General features: G+C 36.3%; 2 protein-coding genes across 2 annotated transcripts in view; one reads left to right on the top strand and one right to left on the bottom strand.

Moving 5' to 3' along the window:
• The window catches only part of LOC124302994 (elongation factor-like GTPase 1), a 104,499-nt gene that overhangs the window by 70,145 nt on the left and 14,181 nt on the right, over positions 1 to 20,173 (bottom strand). The gene's annotated exons all lie outside the window — the stretch shown is intronic.
• The window catches only part of LOC124303000 (uncharacterized), a 41,487-nt gene that overhangs the window by 15,424 nt on the left and 5,890 nt on the right, over positions 1 to 20,173 (top strand). Inside the window, exon 3 of the mRNA XM_046759652.1 lies at positions 12,261 to 12,518. Within this exon, the coding sequence (XP_046615608.1) occupies positions 12,261 to 12,518 (258 nt within the window). The remainder of the gene's footprint in view (positions 1 to 12,260; positions 12,519 to 20,173) is intronic.

Raw genomic sequence — 20,173 nt, 5'->3', positions numbered from 1 at the left:
TGTGGACTCGGTACACGGTATTGTCGAGAGAAGAAAGAAAAAAGAAAAAAAAAAAAAAAACGGAAAAGGAGCAGACAAGTAGCCAGTTGGAACCTTTCCAGTTTAACAATGGGAAGAAAGTTGGAGAGAATTTGTCTGTTTCAAATAAATATTTGTTTATTCAGATCGTCTTGAATTTTTTACGCTTGTCGATTCTTCTTTTTCGTTTTTTTTTTCTTTTGTATGCGTTCTTCAACACAAACAACAAACATTTTTTTGTAAATTCTCAGTCAATATTGCTCAAGATTGCTAACGATATAAATTCTTTTCAAATTGTCTGGTGTACGAGTTTGAATTGGATTTGAGTATAAGATTTTTTGTAATCCTTGAACAATTTCGCGAATTTTGTGCATTTTTTTGGTTTCGTATTCGTGTAAAATGATTTTTTTTTAAACTTCTAGCCTTGACAATAAGGAGAAAAGAAAAACGACGGCAATCGCTGAAATTATTTGGAATCATTAATTATTTGACAGTTTTGGAACTGTTCTAAGCTCTCGTTCAGTGCAATTTCTAAAATCCTTAAAAATTACTGAAAACTTCTGTAATCTTCGACAGTAACTTTGATTTCTGTCATGTTTTTGTCAAATCTTCTACATTATTGACAGACATTTTGAGATTCTCAATTGGAACCCTTAATGATCAGTTTTTCCTTACTGTCGGAAGTTTAATACATAAAAAATCAAACTATAGGAATTTAGTAAAATCATTTAAAAACAGTCCAAAATATTTTGCTCTATTTTAAAGTTTTACAAAATCAAAATCTGCAGAATCCATGACATATCTGTGTTGATATTTTTTTTTGGAAATTTATTTGAAATCTTTTGAAATCTGTTTCATTAAATCGTTTAAAATTGGTCAAATTTTGTTGAATCGTCTTTCACTATTTTTCAAAACTTGCTTTTTAAATTCTCTAAAATCACTTAAAATCCATATTCAAATGTTGCATGTAATAATAAGTGGCGTCTAAGTCTTCGGTTTCATACGTATATTGATGGATAATTCGCTCTCTTCCTGATTGAAATTAAAAATGACTTCGATTGAAAATAATTGCAATTTGCAATCTGCAAGCCGCGTTTACGCGTCGCATTTATTATACTCAGCGCAGAAGTTTGAGAACTTAATTTATAGTTACTAAACCACAACAAGACTTGAGAAAAAATATTTGCCAGCTAAAAGTGCTTGGCTACAAAGATTTCTATTTGCAATGTGCAGGCATGTCTTTTATTCATTGCAAAAAATTTCGTACGTTATTTCGCTTCGTCAAGCAAAAGTGTAAAAAATGTCGTATCTGTGAGGCAAATGTAAGTCATCAAGCCGGATTAGAGCGATAAAATTGTGAAGAGACACAAAGCTTCAGGACTGGAGAACGTATTACTGTTATTTATCTCTCTCGTTTTTTTCAACAAGAACAGAAGTTTGGAAAAATACGAATCGCAGATTCTAGAGTAGGTACTTGAAACAGTCCGATGGTATTAAGCTTATCTCACTATATTTCATATTATTTCCACTACCTGCCGATCAAAAAATGAAAAAGTAAATAGGTGAGGTGGAGATAAATGATAGCTGTAAACAGACAAATATTGATTCTCCGTTTAGCTATAACGATAAACGATAATATGCGATAAAATTAAAGGGTTATAGACCTGTCGACGTTAAAATAGACGTATACATATATATATATATATATATATTTGTGTGGAGCTTATTCAATTTTTTACCGTTACTGCAAAATTTCGCGCGAAATTGAATAGCCTGCTAAAATGCTAGGTGCGCATAATAAGGAAGGAATAATTGACAAAAGCCGTATCATTCCATTTGTAGTAAATTTCATTCGTGTATATATACGGGGCATTCCGTGCCAAATAACTCAGTCTGATACTATGACCATTTTATTTTTTTTTATATGACAGTTTTCATTCGAAACACCGTCGAATTATTGGATAATAAATTGTACGAAGTCCTCATTCTGCGGAACTTGATTTGAAAAGTCTCAGAAACTTAGTTTTTACACATTCAATAAAATTCATACATATTTTCAGATCGAAAACGATGATTTTAAAAAACAAAATGAGATTAGAATTTCGGTTTTTTCTACTTTTTTCGTAGGAATTTCGTTATTTAAACTCATATTACCTGCAAAAGTAAAAACAACGAACCGGAATTCCACACTCGTTTTCGTTTCAAAATCATCGTTTTTCGTCAGAAAATAAATGTGTAAATTTTTTCGAGTGAAAAAATGGCAGTATTAAACCAGCTTGAATAATTTCGTTTGAAAAAAATAATTTCAAATTTTTAGTCACAAGTAAGAACTGTCGTTATAAAAAATGTTTAAAAGAAATATAAAACTATCAGAATCACAGGCTGAGTAACTTGAGACGGAATTCCTCACATACATTCGTATATTATTATTATTCTCAATTAGCCAAATGTATGTGATCATCAATCCTTTATACTCACTATTTTCGGAGTTTCCGCAATTTTCACGAAATTATGAAACAGTTTTAAACTACAACGAGTAAATTTATAAAATTCCCACAATAGCTTTGTGCAATTAAAATTCGATCCACTGTAAAAATTTCATTATCTACAAATTACCATTGAAATTTAACAGGTTAGATACCGTTGAAATTACAAAAAAAAAAAAAAAAAACAGAAATATCGTGAAAGCAATTGGTTAATGTGATTTATAGTCGCTAATGCTGCATTTTCGTTACATCTAGAAAATTGTAATTTTCCTTTTTTACCCAGAACTATATTTGTCGATTACAATAAAAATTAAAAATATTCAAGCACTTCATAATAACCACAAGCAGAAAGCGGTTTAAATACGCTAATTATTTAATACATAAATTTTAGACGACAATTCGCCGCGATGCATCAAGATAAGATGAAAAATTTTGACAACTGTTGGTGTTGACCACAGCTGTCACTGATAACTGTTAAAGTTTTTGAGGTTACGTTCACGAGGGTTGGTAGCCCTGGCAAACAACTGCTATCGTATTGAGGCGCATGCGCATTAAATTCTAGCAGACTACGGACTATTCCGTCGTTAGCAATTCACACTGAATCGCTGTATATACCGAGGCTAACAAGGTGCCTATTATCGTCACGTTCATCGATAGCATGCAGGCTTGGTTTCATTACCCACAGCGCATTGGATTCTGCATCTCTTTTTCTAGCCTGCATAGCGTTATTCCTCATCGGCAGATAAAAAAGATCCGTTCGAATTACGACTTTGTTTGCCTCGCTGAGAAGCGTGCTTTCCGATAATCCAATATCAAGGGGCTAAAGATTAACATTTTTATTTTGTTATACTTTTTTTTCTACCGAGCCCGCAAGCGACGTAGAAATAACTCAATCAATTAGACGACTGACCGCGAGAAATCATATTTTACGGGGTACATTCAATTGCCAGTGGCAAATTTAATGCTGCGGCTTAGACGAGAAAAATATAAAATCACTCGGTTATAATAATCCGCGATTAAAAGTTGAGATAAACCATGTTTCGTGTCGTCTTTTTTTTTTTTTTTTTTCGTTTGTGTCATTTTTCAATTTGTCGAAAACTTACGCGTTAAAAATCACAACCGAGAAAGTTCGTCGGAATACGTTTCACGTCTCAACGTGTTCAAAGTAGACAACCAGACAATCCCTTCTTGCACTGAGAGAAATTTATAGTTCCGATTGCCGCTCAGACCTTAAATATTTTCATTTTTTACCACAATCGAAAAATATAGTTCTAGGTGCGAAATGAAAATTAGTTTCGTAGCTGTTACCAGAAAGTCTAGCATCAGTTACTAATCTTTCTCATTACGATCACTGTTACTAGATTTTCTTGTGACTGTTGCGAAAATTTAATGCTTGTGCAACAATAAACTGATGTCAAAGCCTAATTTAAGTAACAAGGTAGAGTAAACCGAACAAAGTGATTTTGATTTTGGTTTCGATTACCAAAAAAAGTTCGACAATAGCGCAAAATGGTTACGCGTACCTCGTTTTTCCTACTTCCAACAATATTCAAACAGTTTTTTTTTTTTAACGATACCTGTTTTACCGAATATTTCTAGTAACAAATGAAATTTTTCTCAGTGTGACAGAACAATTTTGACTAAAAAAAAAGGGCAAAATTGAATTTTGATGACGTAATAAAAAAAACTGTCTGTTAAATGATAATTACACTCTTGAAAAAATAAGGAAATGGAGAAAAAATTTAAAAAACACGAGTAACGATGGCAGATGGAAAAACGGTGAAATATTTCAGAGTACCTACGTTTGATAGTTCGAAAAATGATGACGTGACGATGAACGATACCTACGGGTCAGATCCTGGTTGGCAAACGCGGTTTAATTAGTACCTGCCGATTATCGTCTCTACTTTAGTCTCTATACTATTTGCTACACGAGAGAATCTGTCTGGTGTTTAGGAAAATTCGACCTCAAGGTTATATTCTGCTAAGCTTCTCGTTTGCAGGCTTACGATGGCATGAATTGGTCTAATGTCATTAACGGAATACCGTGAAGTTGGAACAGCGGCAGCATATAATAATGCACAAGCCGCGTAACCAACCGGCAACAAATCCAGCTCGAGAGAAGAGGATCACCTCCTAGGCATAGAGCTTGCGTAGCTTTTGTTAGCGGTAAATCGGCTTCGTATATGTAACCACGATCAACCGCAGATAGCTGATGATGACGATGCTGTTGCTGCTGCGGCTGCTTCTGGACGAGAGAAATAACGGACTTTCCACTGCCTTTTGCATACCATTTTTTTTTTCTCTATTACCTGCATTGTGATCTATATTACAGACATTTGCATGTATATTGTACGTGCGATAAGGTTTATATCGATTCATTCTGTGAATTTCTCACGAGGACTTCTGCCGTTCGGGAATCTTTAAGAGTTTAGTTTGCCTGTTCAGTTATGGAAAATTTCGTACTTTCGCTCTCTCGATAAAGATACAGAAACCGTTTATCGTACCCTAAGTGACCTTATTTAATTTATTCAACCGAATCGAAGATTTATAGAAGTGTAAATAATCATACGCATGAGTCATTGTCTGCTCTAATTTATTTGCAGACTGCGTACAATTAGCATTTCATCGTGAGATCGGCGAATCGAAGCGAGTTTTTATCAAAGTTTTTTTTAAGGGATACGTCAGGTCAGAAATGTATCGAAACATTGCTTGAAAATCATGACTAAAGCTAATCAAGTTGAAAATCATTAAAATAGTCTCGGTAATTCAGAGAGGAAAATTATTCAAACATTTCTTCATTTTCAAAAATACATACCGTTGGTTCAAATCCAACGAAGAACGGAATTTTATTTTTAAACGAAATCCATTATTTAAAAATGATTAACTTATAATTTGGCAAGAAATGCATTATTACTATTATCGTTATCGTTTCGTTATAATCTTTCTTGACGTGATTGTACGTTCTACAAATTTCTAACCGAGGTTGTTTATAGATTCAATGTAACAATTATCCAACTCGATCGAGTACTCAACTAACCCAATTAGCGCTTTGACCCATTCAGAGAAGATTGAAGTGAATCGATTTACCTACAAAAAAATTCACCGGTTGACATAAATGAATTGGAATTAACTCACGCCTCATTTGAATCAGTTAAGGTAGACAGGAAATACGGTATTTACGATTTCAGATTCCGTATTTTGGCTTCGCTAAATGAACATTCTCAATATTATCATTATTGTCAAGACGATTTTATCACCGCTCGTCGTTACTCTGATTTAGTAATTTCATCATCAGTGAGTCCGTTACGTACATTTTGAAAGCAAACAAGATAATTCGTTCGACATTCTCCATTTAAAGCGAACCGTAAGTCGTGTATGTAGAGGGGACCGGAGCACGATGAATGCCATAAAGAAACGTTGAAAAAAAAAAAAAATTCTAATATTGAGATATTATCAGAAGTTTGCTTAATAAGAGTCCAATTAAAGTATGCAAAATTCTTGTAGGATAAAAAATAATTTGTTGGAAGATTTTTAAAAAATTATATTTTATATAAAGGCCATTTGCTCCAGAATATAATTTTTTTTTTTTTTTTTTGCCATAAATATTGATATATAATCAATGATTCATTCGTTACAGATACAATTAAAGGATGCAGAGTTATTTAAAAAACAAAATCAAAAATGTTGTAAGATGGGGGGGGGGGGGGAGGGGGTTGGAAACTTTTTTTTTCAGTATGACAAACAATGATGGATTTGTTCATGATGGATAACAATAACTTGCGACCGGTGCTCGTAAGTCACAAACAATTATTAACGGCTCAAGGGGTCCATCGTGACTCGGTCTCTCATACTTCACGGTGGAAAGTATGTTTTGTAACTTAGTTCGTAAAGAACGTCTAGTCACATGTTAGTGGAAAGTGGTTCCAATAAAGAGGTGATCGAATCCAATGTCCAAGGATTTGTTCAATACCAATTTATGACAATCAGGTAGAATCTGTATTATATTTATAAAATAATTTGGACGCCAGTGTTTCAAATTTTTAATGAAATGTACCAGAGTTTATACTTTAAAAAAAAAAAAAAACCATATCGATGTGAGTAGATACATTTCACTATCAGCTTTTGAATTCGTTTGAATTTTTCACGTGACTCGAGGTGACTTGTTCAAATTTTGTAACATATTAGTCGAAATTCCGCACGGTTGAAGTTCGATTCCATTCATTAGAAAAAAAAGAAGGGAAAAACATTTCGATCTTCGTTGTCATTCGGTGTAACGTGTCGGTCTGAATTTTGAAAATTCAGACGTCCAAGCGCCTTTTGCCACCCTTTCAATCCCAACAGCAATTGGCGGTGTCAAGGTTCTATTATATCTTGTAATTTGCGCCCAGCTAATTTCGTCGTAATACAAGCCCTGCAGCGATAGCAGTTGATTAATACAAACGAGCCACTTGGACTGATCTCGCATACCGAACGGTGTAACAACACGTATCAGACGACGCCGTAACGCGATGCCAATTATCACGTCACTCCGGATATGAGCCGCCATGCGAATGTCACGAGAGCAATCGATGGAGCTCAGAGGACGCGATCTGCCCACGAAGGCGAGAGAAAGAGGAAAAGGAACCGTCGGTTTGTGGTCGATTTTTCTCGCGAATGTTTCGTAGATCGAAAACGGTCCGCCGTTTTGTTCGAGCAAGGTGAGCGAAACGACTAGACAAGAGCCGTTTCTGTGTTACTTCGATGTTGTATTCGGGATTACTAAGGAAGATATAATTTTACGGATAGCGAAATTGCCCCCTTTTCATTCCCTCGCACTCCTCCACGATCCCAGAGACTGGAAATGTTATTATCGTCGGGATCCGCGGCCGGGGTTTTTCAACAGGAAGCTCTTTTACTCGTTGCCCCTCATCTTCGTCTTTCTTCATCCTCGTCGTCGTTTACGGGCTCATGATAAAAATGACCGAGCAAGGCACTCGAGTGAAGAGTCACGGTTCATTTATCGAGACGTTGCTTCGAGGCTCGCGACTTCAACGTGCGGTTCTGCATCGGTTTCCGCGTGCAATGCCACAGCCTGCAGGCTTTACCGTCGTACCGAAATTAAATACAACGACAGCCAGTGTCGATCGTTGTACTGTGTCCTTACGAACGGGTCTTCCATCATGAACCAGGAACTGAACATCTCCTTCAGGTTTTTACATCACGCGAAATGCGGATTTTTCAATAAAAGGATCGCTTTGCCTGACCGTTGCGGACTCATTGAATTAGTACGAAGCGTAAAGAAGCGTCGTTCAAAAAGTGAAGGAATTCCGTCAAGGATTCTGAATCACAGCAATCGTCAAGATTAACGAAACTGCACGATCTCGGTTTGATCTGATTCTTCTAGCGTAAATCATGCTACGCTTATGCTATTTAATGCGTTCGTTGACTTCCCTTTTCCCGAAGTAAAATCTAAGTTCCGTAAAATGGCGGACTGTCAAGTGCAACACTGTCCACTGACCATGACTATTGACTGTACCCGATGATAGAAAACGGTAAGAAAAGTATCTTTGGAGAACGAAAATTGAAACGCGAGACAAACATTAGGATATCGAGACATTGAGGAAGACGGAGGAAAATGGTGTCGAAAGAGCAATAAAAATTTCCACACACTATATAATGTAGTAATTAATGGATGATACGTGGCAATATGACCGTTGTTCCGATTCTGTAACACAATACTCACTACCTTTACTGTGATATACTGTACGACATATCTGATTCTCATACCCTTTGTCACTACGTCACATGTCAAGTTTAGTATGCCATTTTTTCAGTTAGCAGACGTCCGTATAACCGAACGTATTCCTCTCATTGACAAAATTTAATGAGTTCGATTGTCATCGACGGATGTAAATTTATAGCATCAGGAAGTCGGTTGGCTTTACTCGGTTAGAATTTCTTTTAAGAATGTACGTAGGACGATATAATAGCCTCTAGTCAACGCCGTCAAATTTTTATCGAGGATGGTTAAAGTTCAGCGGGACAGAAGGTGGTTCGTGATGGTCGGTAATGTGGAAAGGATAAAATTTTTATTGCTCTTTGATCGTCGTTTCTCCGCACCTTTCGATAAACGTGGGTACCTACTTTAAAATCATAATTTAGACATTTTCTCCACATTTATGCACAAGCTATACAAGCGATATAATTGATTCATGCTCGCTCAATTGCGCCTACGGTAGGATGTAAGATCGATTAAGAATCACGGTCATCCGGTCACTGCTGCCTATATTCCTTACTTGCATGAACATAAGAACCGCGTTACTCTCGCGATAGGATATAAGGTGTATAACTTTTATTAATAATGTTCTCTTTTCTCTTTCTTCTTGAAAGCTTTTTTGTCCTTCTCCATCGAGCATCCTTTCCTATCACTTCACGATCATATATCCGCATATGCTTTTAATCGAGGTAAATAGTGAAACTACAACAAGAGAATGCCGAACACCGCTTCTTCTCATATCTGGGTCGATTCCTCATACGGGTCAATCGCCGCGGTGCTTCCTCGATGCATACGGAATATTGTAATGAACCCGAACCAAGCGAAAGCAATTATGCACCGTCTAATGTGCATTCACTGGAGCGAATAGCAAGGGGGGATAAAGAAACAACAAAAAAACACTGCTAAAATTCCAGTTTCCTTATCGGATGACCATCGAGTAGTGAATGCTGTGTATAAGGAACCTCTGAATGATCTGCGGATTCCGTTTTTTCTTATAGAAACTTACCAATAAAGTTTTATCTCGTCACGAACTGACGGCGGGGCAGCTGCAATACCAAGGAATTATCGTAACGACTGGAGAAGAATCGTGTTGTTGAGGCGACTTTACGATAGCGAAATTACAGACCAAACGTCGAGCAACCATTTCCGATTAGCCGTCAAAGTGGTTGGAGCAAAAACACATTTCGCGACTGCGATTCACAGGTGGAAAAGGGAGTCTGTTGGAGCGTCAAGTTCCGGCGATTGCCATGGTTTTGGAGAACGTACGGGGATGATACCTACCGAGTGTGTGTATCTCCTACGCATCAGGTGTTGCGAAAGAAAACAGCGCGACGGGCAAAGTCGATGCGGTAGGAAAGAAAAAGAAGAAAAAAGGACGAGCGTTAATACAGCGGAGAGGCTAAGAGGCGATAAATTGAGGTTCAAGCCACGAAATGCCGGTTAATAGATTTGTGAAACTTGTTAACACAGAGCGGGTAGATACACAATGCATACTCACACACAGAAATGAACGTGCGGCGGTCAAGCGCGCGTGTGGCCTTTCGACATGCTCCACTTCTTATTACGCCCAAGCAGTCGCATCGCGGTATGCAAAAAGGTGGGTGAAAAACCTCGAGGACAAAAACGAACCGCAGGAAAAATGGGAGATGGAGGACAGACTGGTCGGAGAATAGGAGAGTCGGACCCGAAGGAGGAGAGGAAGAGGAACAAGACGAAGACGAAGCAGAAGAAGAAGAAGAAGAGGAAGAAGAGGAAGAAGAAGAAGAAGAAGGAGAGGGACCGGCAAGCAATGTACCTTGTACGACAGTGCCCTGCGTGTCGTGTCGTGGACAATGAGAAGCAGCCCGCGGTTGCGTGATGTTTATGATGATGATGATGATGATGATGATGATGATGCGTGATATGAAAGAGCCATGCTCTCAAAGCGCGGTACAAAAATTGACGCACAAAGCAGCAGCTTGGCCGTCATCACCGTAGATCGAGCAAGTTGAACGGGCTGCATTCTGCACATTTTTGCACGCCTCAATCATGCCCGATGAAATTCCTCGGACACGCGTCATTGGACCGGCACAATTTGACACGAATTCAACCGAGCGAATCCTTTCCAACGCATTCCGTGTGAACCTCTGGAAAATCATCAGGGTGGGAATTTTCGCGCGGTGCGCTAAATTTCGGGACTTTGCTATATGTGTAACGTAACAATGCGAATGGCATTTCGAGGATGCCATTTCAGAATTTTTGGCTTTCAAAATGATCGATCTGCCTTTTGGAGAGTTCATGCGATTTCACGCTACGTGCGTTGGATCAAAGTTGATCGACGATCGTCATGTGGAAGTATTTAAAAAAATTCACATCACAACGCAAGAGCTGTCAATATTTCATGCGGGTCGATTCAATAGACTCCAAATGACCTCGTATGATTTTTTCAGAAGGTTTCAATTATTTTTAATGATTTCCCGAGGCTAAAGAAAATTTCGCACGGTTTACGTCCCGGGATTTAAAAGTATTCAACTATAGATTTAAAATTGCTTCAAAGTCAGTTAACACATATAGTGTGGAAATTAATTATATGTCTGTATTGAAATATGAAATTTAAGTTGCCAATTCCAATAATTATTTCCAAATAATTTAGAAATCAAATTTTTTTTTTTTCTTTTCTCAACGAACTGCTAACAGTTAAAGTTTTGACAGTGTTAGCTACTCTTAAGAATTGCCCTACGAACTCAATTTCATCGGTACTTCGTGTTGGACTTTAACCGTTACTGGAAAAAAAATAAAATTTATTGTTTAGCTTTGGTTATTCCATGTATTGAAACAAAAGTGAATTACACTTGTTGAACAAATTCTTCAACAATTTCTCGGTTCTCGGGTCTTTTTTTCCATAAACTGCACGGATAGAATAAATGCGGTGGATGAACGTTCGTGCAGGATTTCAATCTTGACTAATGATTCGACTTCCTCAGAACATATTAGATTTCTGTGCTGATGAGATTTTTAGCGTCTTATCATAGGTCGATTTTAACGCGCATATTATACTTTCGGAGTCTCATACAATGAGAGAAATTTTCAGTTCCGGTTATCGCTCAGTCCTAAACTATTTTCATTTTTGTTGAGAATATGTAAATTTGAACAACTGGTAAATTTGAAAAATTAACGACGGAGCCAGGAATCGAACCTGGAATCTAGCGATGCTTTACCGGAGACTTACTCCACTAGACCACCTAGCCGCCCTGACTCTGTTGTCATTAATTTCTCTCATAACCAGTGAGTTCAAATTTGTTTTCATGTGCCCGATTTGTATGAGTAAGAATTTCTTCTCTGCATGCACGATGTAAGGAGACTGTAGTGTGTAGATGTTTATGTTTACCCTTTTCAATCCTTTGCTTCCGATGAGAAGCCCGTAAGACGGCAATGCCGTCTAATAAATGAGATGCGGGTGTGCAAATCATTAATCTACGAGAGAATTTTGTTGAAAATATGTAAATTTGAACAACTGGTGAATTTGAAAAATTAACGACGGAGCCAGGAATCGAACCTGGAATCTAGCGATGCTTTACCGGAGACTTACTCCACTAGACCACCTAGCCATTTTCATTTTTTACCGCAATCGGAAAATATACTTCTAGGTAGCTGTTATCGGAAAGTCCAGTATCCCTTACTATTCTTTCTCATTACGATCACCGTTGCCATATTTTCCAGTAACTCTTGCGAAAATTTAATGCTTGCGCAACAATAAATTGACGTTAAAGCCTCATTTAACTAAAAGAAGCAAAGTAAACCTCACAAACTGATTTTGCCTTGCGATTATCAAAAAATGATCGACAATAGCGCAAAATGGTTGCGCGTAACCTCGTTTTTCGCAATCCCAACAATGTTCAAACAGTTTTTTTTGTTTGAATGAATTTTTCTAGTTACCGTAGGAAATAAAATTATTCTCAGTTTCCACCCGATAAAATCGCGCTGTTCGCACGAGATAGAATTAATTGGTTTGATTTCAGACCGGCGTGAGACTCCCGGAAGGAGCTAGTGCGGCGGCACTGGCAAAGCCTACGAAGTATCACTACTATCCCCACAATCAGCACATATATCTGTTGCCCGAGTGCGCTGTGCAGCAAGTTTGCAACGCGGTATACGTGCGGCTAAACTTTACTCAGCCTCTCTGCGCCTGCCCTGGACGCTACAGAGATCCTTGCAGCGCTTCGCTCGACAGCGACGACCACCACACCACGGAACTGGTCACCGACCCTCGCACCAAGGTCAGTGCTTATTCAACTTCATATCGGATCGGCAGTATGTAGCCTTACGACGAACCTCACCTATGGTTTTCTACCGCGAGTCGTATCGCTCCGTGTCGGATGAAACGTTTGTGCGATGTATATTTTTGGAAAAAAAAAAAAAAAAAACACTACAGCTAGAAACAAACAACTATTACCCAGAGACTCGAAAGAGACTCTTAGAGCTTTGGCTTTCGATCGGTAGCGAGACGACGAATTGAGTTAATTTTCATTCGTTTTATCGTTGGATTTGAAAGAAAACTGTCGTACGAGTAATTATTTAGTCTGATTATAGTTTTCAGGTTTAGTTTAAGGGGGGACGTTTAGTTTGAGGGCTATTTTTGTTAAAGGTTCTTTGGTTACATTTTTAAGACAAACCATTGAAATAAAAATTCTTATAATTTTTACATTACATTTATTGATATTTAAACAAACTTTGTACAATTTTTGAAGACCAAATGTTGGATATAACCTAATCCATACCGTGCGATAGGGACGTAAGTAAAAAAGTGTAGACATGATATCTCAAAAAGCAGTAGATCGATTCTGCTAAAATTTGTACAGCATCTTTATTACACCTTTACTTATCGCGTGAACTAGGATAATATACAAAAAAAAAAAAAATTGAACTTTGCATTCGTTTCCATTTGTTTAGCTCGTAAAACAAAAACTACCAAGGAATCATGATTATCCTAGTTCAAGCGATAGGTAAAAGTGTAATAAAGATGCTGTAAAACTTTGAACAGAATCGATCGACTGCTTTATGAGATATCATGTCTACACTTTTTTTTTACATACGTTCCTATCGGACAGTATACTTATATTCACTATTTCGTCTCCAAAAAATGTAAAAATTTTGTTTAAATATCAATCAATATGATATGAAAATGATGAAAAATGTTATTTTAATGGTCTGTCATTAAAAAAAAAAAAATTAAAAAAACTTTTAAAAAACAGTCTTGACACTAGATGACTCCTTTAATACGGAGTTTCACTTCAGTAAGACCTTAACGTCAATTCATTCCAGTATTAATATTAAACCAAACCTCTATTTATTTATTTATTTTGATTTTTATTTTTGCAAACAATAGACTGTACACAGTAAAACTGTAGCCAGAAATTTCTCTCGGTGCATGGCGTTGCTTTGATTACTTTTCTCTCAAAGTCAAAATTGCTTGTCACAGATTTCACTATTTCATATTAGCGTACCTCACAGCGTATGCTTTATCAAGTCAATCGCATCACTTTTATTTCAATCTCTGATAAATGTTTCAAGTGACAGTCGGTTTTTAGATGAAAATCGATCTTTCACCTGGCTACGTAATTTTCAGTTGTAGTTGATCTCTTGCACTATATTGTCACTCCGTTTGTTTTTTGTTGTGATCCCAACTTTGTTGTTCGGACTGTTTTTCGAGACAAAGTTGTAACGTTTCAAACTTCTGCCGTAGATTTAATTAATTAATTTTCACGCAAGTTACATGTATTCGAAACCAAATTGAATTTTTTTCAACCCAAGCCTTCTCAGCCGTGAATAAGTTTTTACTTTTGAGGATCTTTTTCGGTGAAAAGCAGAAAAGCTGATTTTCATTGCAAAGCACGACGTAAATTTATATGACTGTTACGAAAGTTTGTAACGCCGCAACTTGGTGGAAAATATTCTGAACTACAACCAACGAGAGCGACTGACGACGAGTTTTTACCTACATTGATTTTAAGTAGAAAACTTTCAGTTTGAAAAAAATAAACCAAAAATTATTCGAAATAATCTTCACTTCTGTGAAAATTTTGTCCACTTAGTTATTGGCGTTGCATTGTTTGCGGTAAATATCAGTTTACAGCGGTAAATATTTTTCAAAGTTACTAAATGATATTAAAAAACTAACGTTTTTCTTTCCTCATTGCGGATGATTTTTCGCAAATTTCTTTATTCAACTTCTCTGTCAATACCATAAAAAAATTTGTTATTCAACATAGAAAGTGGGATAAATCCGATAACCGTCCACGAAATTCAATTCTGTGACCGTTTCTATGCATTCTTCAATTCCAGTTATACAAAAATTCAATCGCACTTCAGCTATCAGAAATATTTTCGCACTCTACATATCTTGTAAATAAATGCTCAAGTATCAAGCATACTCTCAGCTAATTGACTTCAAGAAAATACTTTATAATATAATTCTAATGTATAATCGAGAAAAATTGAAGTAGAACATAGATCGTTTAGTATGAAAAATAATTAAATATTTGTAAAACGAACCACAGATATAAATCGTTAACACTGGTTTACATTTTTTCGATTGCTTGATTCAGTTCACGCAATTCATTCGGCTATTTACAATAATTTTTGTCCAAAAATTTATACCCTGTAATAAAACGCGGAAGAAATTCCGTCCGTCCATAAAATGAAAACGATATAAACTGAGAAAGAAGAACCAAAAAGAGGTTGACAAAACCATTGGAAACGGCGCAAAATCAGCCAAGTAAATCGAGATAAGATAAAACGATGAAAGATTTCTAAATTCCGCTATAACATATCCCGACAGGATCGTAAATCAGATATCTAGGGATGTGGAGCAAGCGGATACGGGCCATGAGCCTGTTTCTAAAAATCTCTGCAACCAAAAAAGAACTTTGCCAGTCACGAGCCAGAGAGCCAGAGCATTAGGACAATATCTGGTGCATATCATCGGGGCTGCTTCAGAGGCAAATAGAAAATTACCGGACGCGGGATTATCACGAACATTATAGACGGTGTTGGTCGGTTTTTTTCTTTTGTCATTGGTGAACGATTTTTTCACCCCGCTCTCTTTCTCTCTCTCTCTCCTGCAATTACCTCCGCCTCCTGATTACCTTCACTCGACTAACTACCCGCACAGATATAGGTATAGCATGCCTAGACGATTCCTGGATAGGATGTATTCAGGACCTCCCCCTGCTGCGGGCCGCAACGCGTTCACCGTATAGTTGAACGCCTGCGATTTGTGGGGTAAAATGTGAGATGAGTATCTAGGAACCGGTTTTTCCGCAGAGACCGCGAGCTTACGGATGAAAGGCAACTGCAAACAAATAGCGGAAACGCGTGCGTATCTATCGTAGACACGCCGTTCGAGAAAATGTTACATCGCGTGTATATGGCATTTGATCGAGATGTGGAATACCGCCCACTTCTCACCGGGCTATTTTAAATTAGGGACATATGAGGGATTCTCCGTCAACTCGGCCACTTTTTTTTCGACCATCTCAGATCCGCCCCATAATTGGTTACATCAAAGTACTACTAAAAGGTACTCTATGTGAATTTTTTCAGATTTTTTAATACATTATTTGAGAAATTGCCGTTTTTTTTTCAAATGAATATATCTCGGAAACTTGGAAGTAAGTGAAAAAAAAAATGACTCTACATGAAAGTTGTAGTTTTTTGTTAGCTTTCGAGAGGAACTTTTGAAAAAATTTTTACGTTCTGGTAACGCTGATTTTTTACCAACAAAGGAAGAAATCATTTTTTTTATTCAAAAAGGACCCTTTTTTTTGCTGAAAAAATTACAGAGTCTTCCAATATGTGTGACAATAACGCCAAAAAATCCCCAGAGTGGCACGGATCGAGGTTATAGGGTAAAAAAATGAAGCCAACAAATTCGGTCGAGGTTCCGGTATAAAAAAATTAATTTGTGTGGCTTCATTTTTTTACCCTAGAAGCCCTCATATGTTTTTTTTTTTTTTTGCCACACTGAACGAAGAAAGAACATTATTATTTACCGTACAAGATATCCTATCGGAGTATTAAATTTTTAGCTCAAATCTGCCTCGAAGTATGTGACATTTTTCGTTTGAATAACATAGAGGGGAAAAAAAAACACACACTTTTCCAGCTTATCTGCGAAATTTTTCAAAGTAATCCTGAGCGAGTACTTATAATGGATATAACAGTGCAAATAACGAAATTGTCGTTCAAAAATGATGTAGGCATTTTTTTACATTGGAGTAGCCAGAAACTGGGATCAAAATCAAAATCAGAATTTTCTGTGCCTTTTGTTTAAAATTGCGGACCAAAGTCGACCGTTCAAAGGCTCGTACATGTACTTAGTTACCAGTTTTGAACTTTTTTTTTAACCCCCCGTGCTCCCCCAAAGTGGTAACGTGGCCTAGGAACGACTTTCTAAGGTCTAAGGGAACAAAAAGATGTGAAAACTTGATTAAATATTGAATTTCCAAATCTAGCTGGTCAAGAAAAAATGCGAGAATCAAATTTCATTCGGGGCTCTTCAACACGCGTGTGTCAGAAGATTCTTCATATATTTTTCGAGCATCATGGAAATAATAATCGAGCAGTACTTGTTAGAGAATTAAAGTAGTACATAATTGGCATTGATGTAGAGCACACTTTTTTTTTGTCATTCATAGTTCACCCAATTATACCAACATTACTGTACTATACCGTTGATTAAATTATAATTCGTATTAAAAAAATATAGGCCAAGTTTCCGAACGCCGTTATATTAAAATGTTCCAATCGCGGGGTTAATTAAGAATCACTTCAATATCCGTAGGACAAGTAATTAAAACCGTTTGTAAATTTCCATTCTGGAGGAATCGGAACAGAAGAAGAAAAAAACATCATTACACAAGACTGCCCACGAAAAGTCCTTTGAGATTTAAGATCTGTAATTTCATCAGATTTTTTTACGGATACGCTATGCGAAGAACCGTGAAATGGTCACGTATAATGGTTACGAAAAGCGTTCTAAAATTCTTCTTCATTTTTACATTACCGAAGCAGAAGATTTCAGATCCAGATTTAGGAAAATTTCTATCACATTAAATAAGCTGATTGGCTATATAAATACGTAACAACGTAATTGCACAGTTTGTGTAATTCGACTCTCACAGAAATCGGCAAAAATATGTATTAGAAAAAAAAAAAAAAAAATCTTTCAAAGAGCGAGTCGGAATAAAAAAAAAAAAAATTACCGTAACTCGGCAGAGAATTTCTCAAGCTCTTTCATCCGCGATAATTTAGCAAGATACACAGATGCACTTGTATATATATACTCGTATATATTATATACACGTTTAATACGACACACATATATCAAAATCTTTATCCCGTACTATAAATTGGCATTAAAAATGCGATACAGGTTAAAGAAGCGGAAACAAGTATATAAGTAAGTAAGTAAGTATACAAGCAAGAAACTCGCGTGCGTGCATTCACTTTCATCCGGTGTGACAACATCGGTTCAAAGAATTACCGAGATAGTTGCACTTCCGTAACTCTTAACTGCAGTAGCAGCAAAAATACTTCATCGATATCGCCAGATGAGTTTCAATACCGCAGAATTGAGAAAAGGAAACTATTGTGTCGATCTGAAGATAAGAAATAAAATTCTCGAGAAATGATTTTTTTCTCTCCGTCAACCTTTAGCAGATAATAATGCATTGATTTTACGAAATATTTGTAGGCATTGAGAGGCATTTTAATCAGTCAAATATCTTGTTTAAAGTACTCTTTGGATAACTTTTTTTCTTTCTGTTTTTACTTTCCACACTGAGAAAAATTTCGTTTGTTTTAGTAACTAGAAAAATTCATTCAAACAGGTATCGTTAAACAAAACTGTTTGAATATTGTTGGGATTACGATAAACGAGGTACAAGTTACTATTTTGCGCTGTAACGGATACTAGACTTTCCGGTAACGGCTAGAAAACTAATTTTCATTTTCTACCTGGAACTATATTTTTCTATTGTGGTAAAAAATGAAAATAGTTAAGGACTGAGCGGTAAGAAGAATTAGAAATTTCTCTCAGTGCAGCTGGAAAAACGTAGGTCGAATAAGAAAAATGTAAAACGAAAGTCATTTTGTTACGCGAAACGTTATTTTTTTTTACCTTTCATGTAAACATTCCATTGCTCTTTTTTCAAATAAAAAGAAAAGATCTTTTTTGCGATTAAACGAATACTATAATATTATATACTGTAATATTAATACTTCAAGTCAACAATATTTCCTGAGAACTACTTCGCCTTTGATATTTCAAATTCCTTGAATATTCCAGGATTTCACCGATATTAAAATCCAAGTTTTTTCACGCATAATTTTGAGAATACACTACGAGTGAATAATATTATTCAAATATTCACATCTGCAGTGCATCGCAGTCAAGTGCAGATTAACCGATCATCTAAAGTCTGAAGATGATACAAACGTATAAGATTCCAATCGACAAAACGAGAATTGCCATAATAGCGTCAGTGTTTACTACATCGAAAAAAAAAAAAAAAGATTTTTTTCTCTTCAATTCTAAGTGTCAAGTTGTCTAATACAGAATTTCTTGCATCTTTTTCTTTACTGCCAATAAAAAAACCCAGCAACTTTTTGTTCAACGACCTGATAACGGATGACGAAGAGCTAAAAATAATGATAATAACACGACCAGCAAGAACAATCTGAACGATTCAAAGTCTGGAATTAGTCGGTTGATTAATTTCGGTTGTTGACTGTCTGTGTGTATATATATATATATTGTTAGTCGGTGGAATTACAGTCTCGAGTGATTGTTGTCAACGGGCGTAAAACCAGAAAGTTGGAAGGTTTACGGTCAAGTTAACGGTAAAACTCTTGAGTCCCCTGAGCCAACGGGAGGAGGGGAGGGATGGAATATCGTTTTAAATTAATCCTTGTCCATTTGGCATTATTATGCAAACCGTTCGACGACACGATGTCATTAACGCTTGTTATTTCCTGACGCCACATTTTCTAGGTATCTAGATGCAGGCAAAAAATGAACTTGCGGACCAATTGTTTTCGATGAAAAATAATTTTGACTCCTTATCTTTCCTCCTGGGAAATGGAAATATGCATCAAACTGTACATTCTGCGATTGCGTTTTTTTTTTAAATTCACTTTCATACATTATCTCTTCGAAATTAAAGAAAGTTTAGAAATTGGCCTCGTACGGATTGTTTTTTTATATTTTCTATTTTTTTTTTTTTTGGTTATTTCTTAACCAAGGAAACTCGACACAGAAATTAAAAACACAATATTATTTCTTGTGCTGAGAGAACTCTCAGTTATGGGTGGGGGCCAAAATTTAAAATGGCCGATGTATCGAAATTTCAGACACGCGAAAATAACGTAACGAAAGATGAATTGTTAGAAATTTTTAAGAAACATTCACGTTAATGTCGATGATCCGATCGAAATTTAGAAGAATATACGTTTCTCTTTTTTCGTAATGGTTAACACAAAAGATTATGAAAAAACGTGAGTTAAATAATATTGGCTAACTTTTATTGATTAGAACTCGTTTCATTTTAGCAAAGATTCTCTACAAAACGCCTGAATCGAATTTTCAATAAAGTTCTACTTTATGGAACAAATCATTGCATGTGTGTCAATTTTAATGATCGGATTTTTGTACGTTTTTGTTTCTTTTATCTTTAATTAACTAAGAAATAATGAAAAAGAAATTCGCCTTTACCGATTTGAAGAGAATCCTGCATTTGCGAGTGGAAAATGAAATCCTATTAATTAGAATTGAACAAGCGATACGTTACTCGGCGATGGAAAAAAATTATGAGATACATGATAATTTCCAAATGTTTTAAGGAGACGTGAAAATCTTCAATAAAAGTCTATC

The sequence above is a fragment of the Neodiprion virginianus genome, chromosome 4 (genome assembly GCF_021901495.1).
Source record: "Neodiprion virginianus isolate iyNeoVirg1 chromosome 4, iyNeoVirg1.1, whole genome shotgun sequence".
Lineage (NCBI taxonomy): Eukaryota > Metazoa > Arthropoda > Insecta > Hymenoptera > Diprionidae > Neodiprion > Neodiprion virginianus.
Note: the sequence above shows the minus strand (reverse complement) of the source record. Positions and strands in the feature narration are given on the sequence as shown.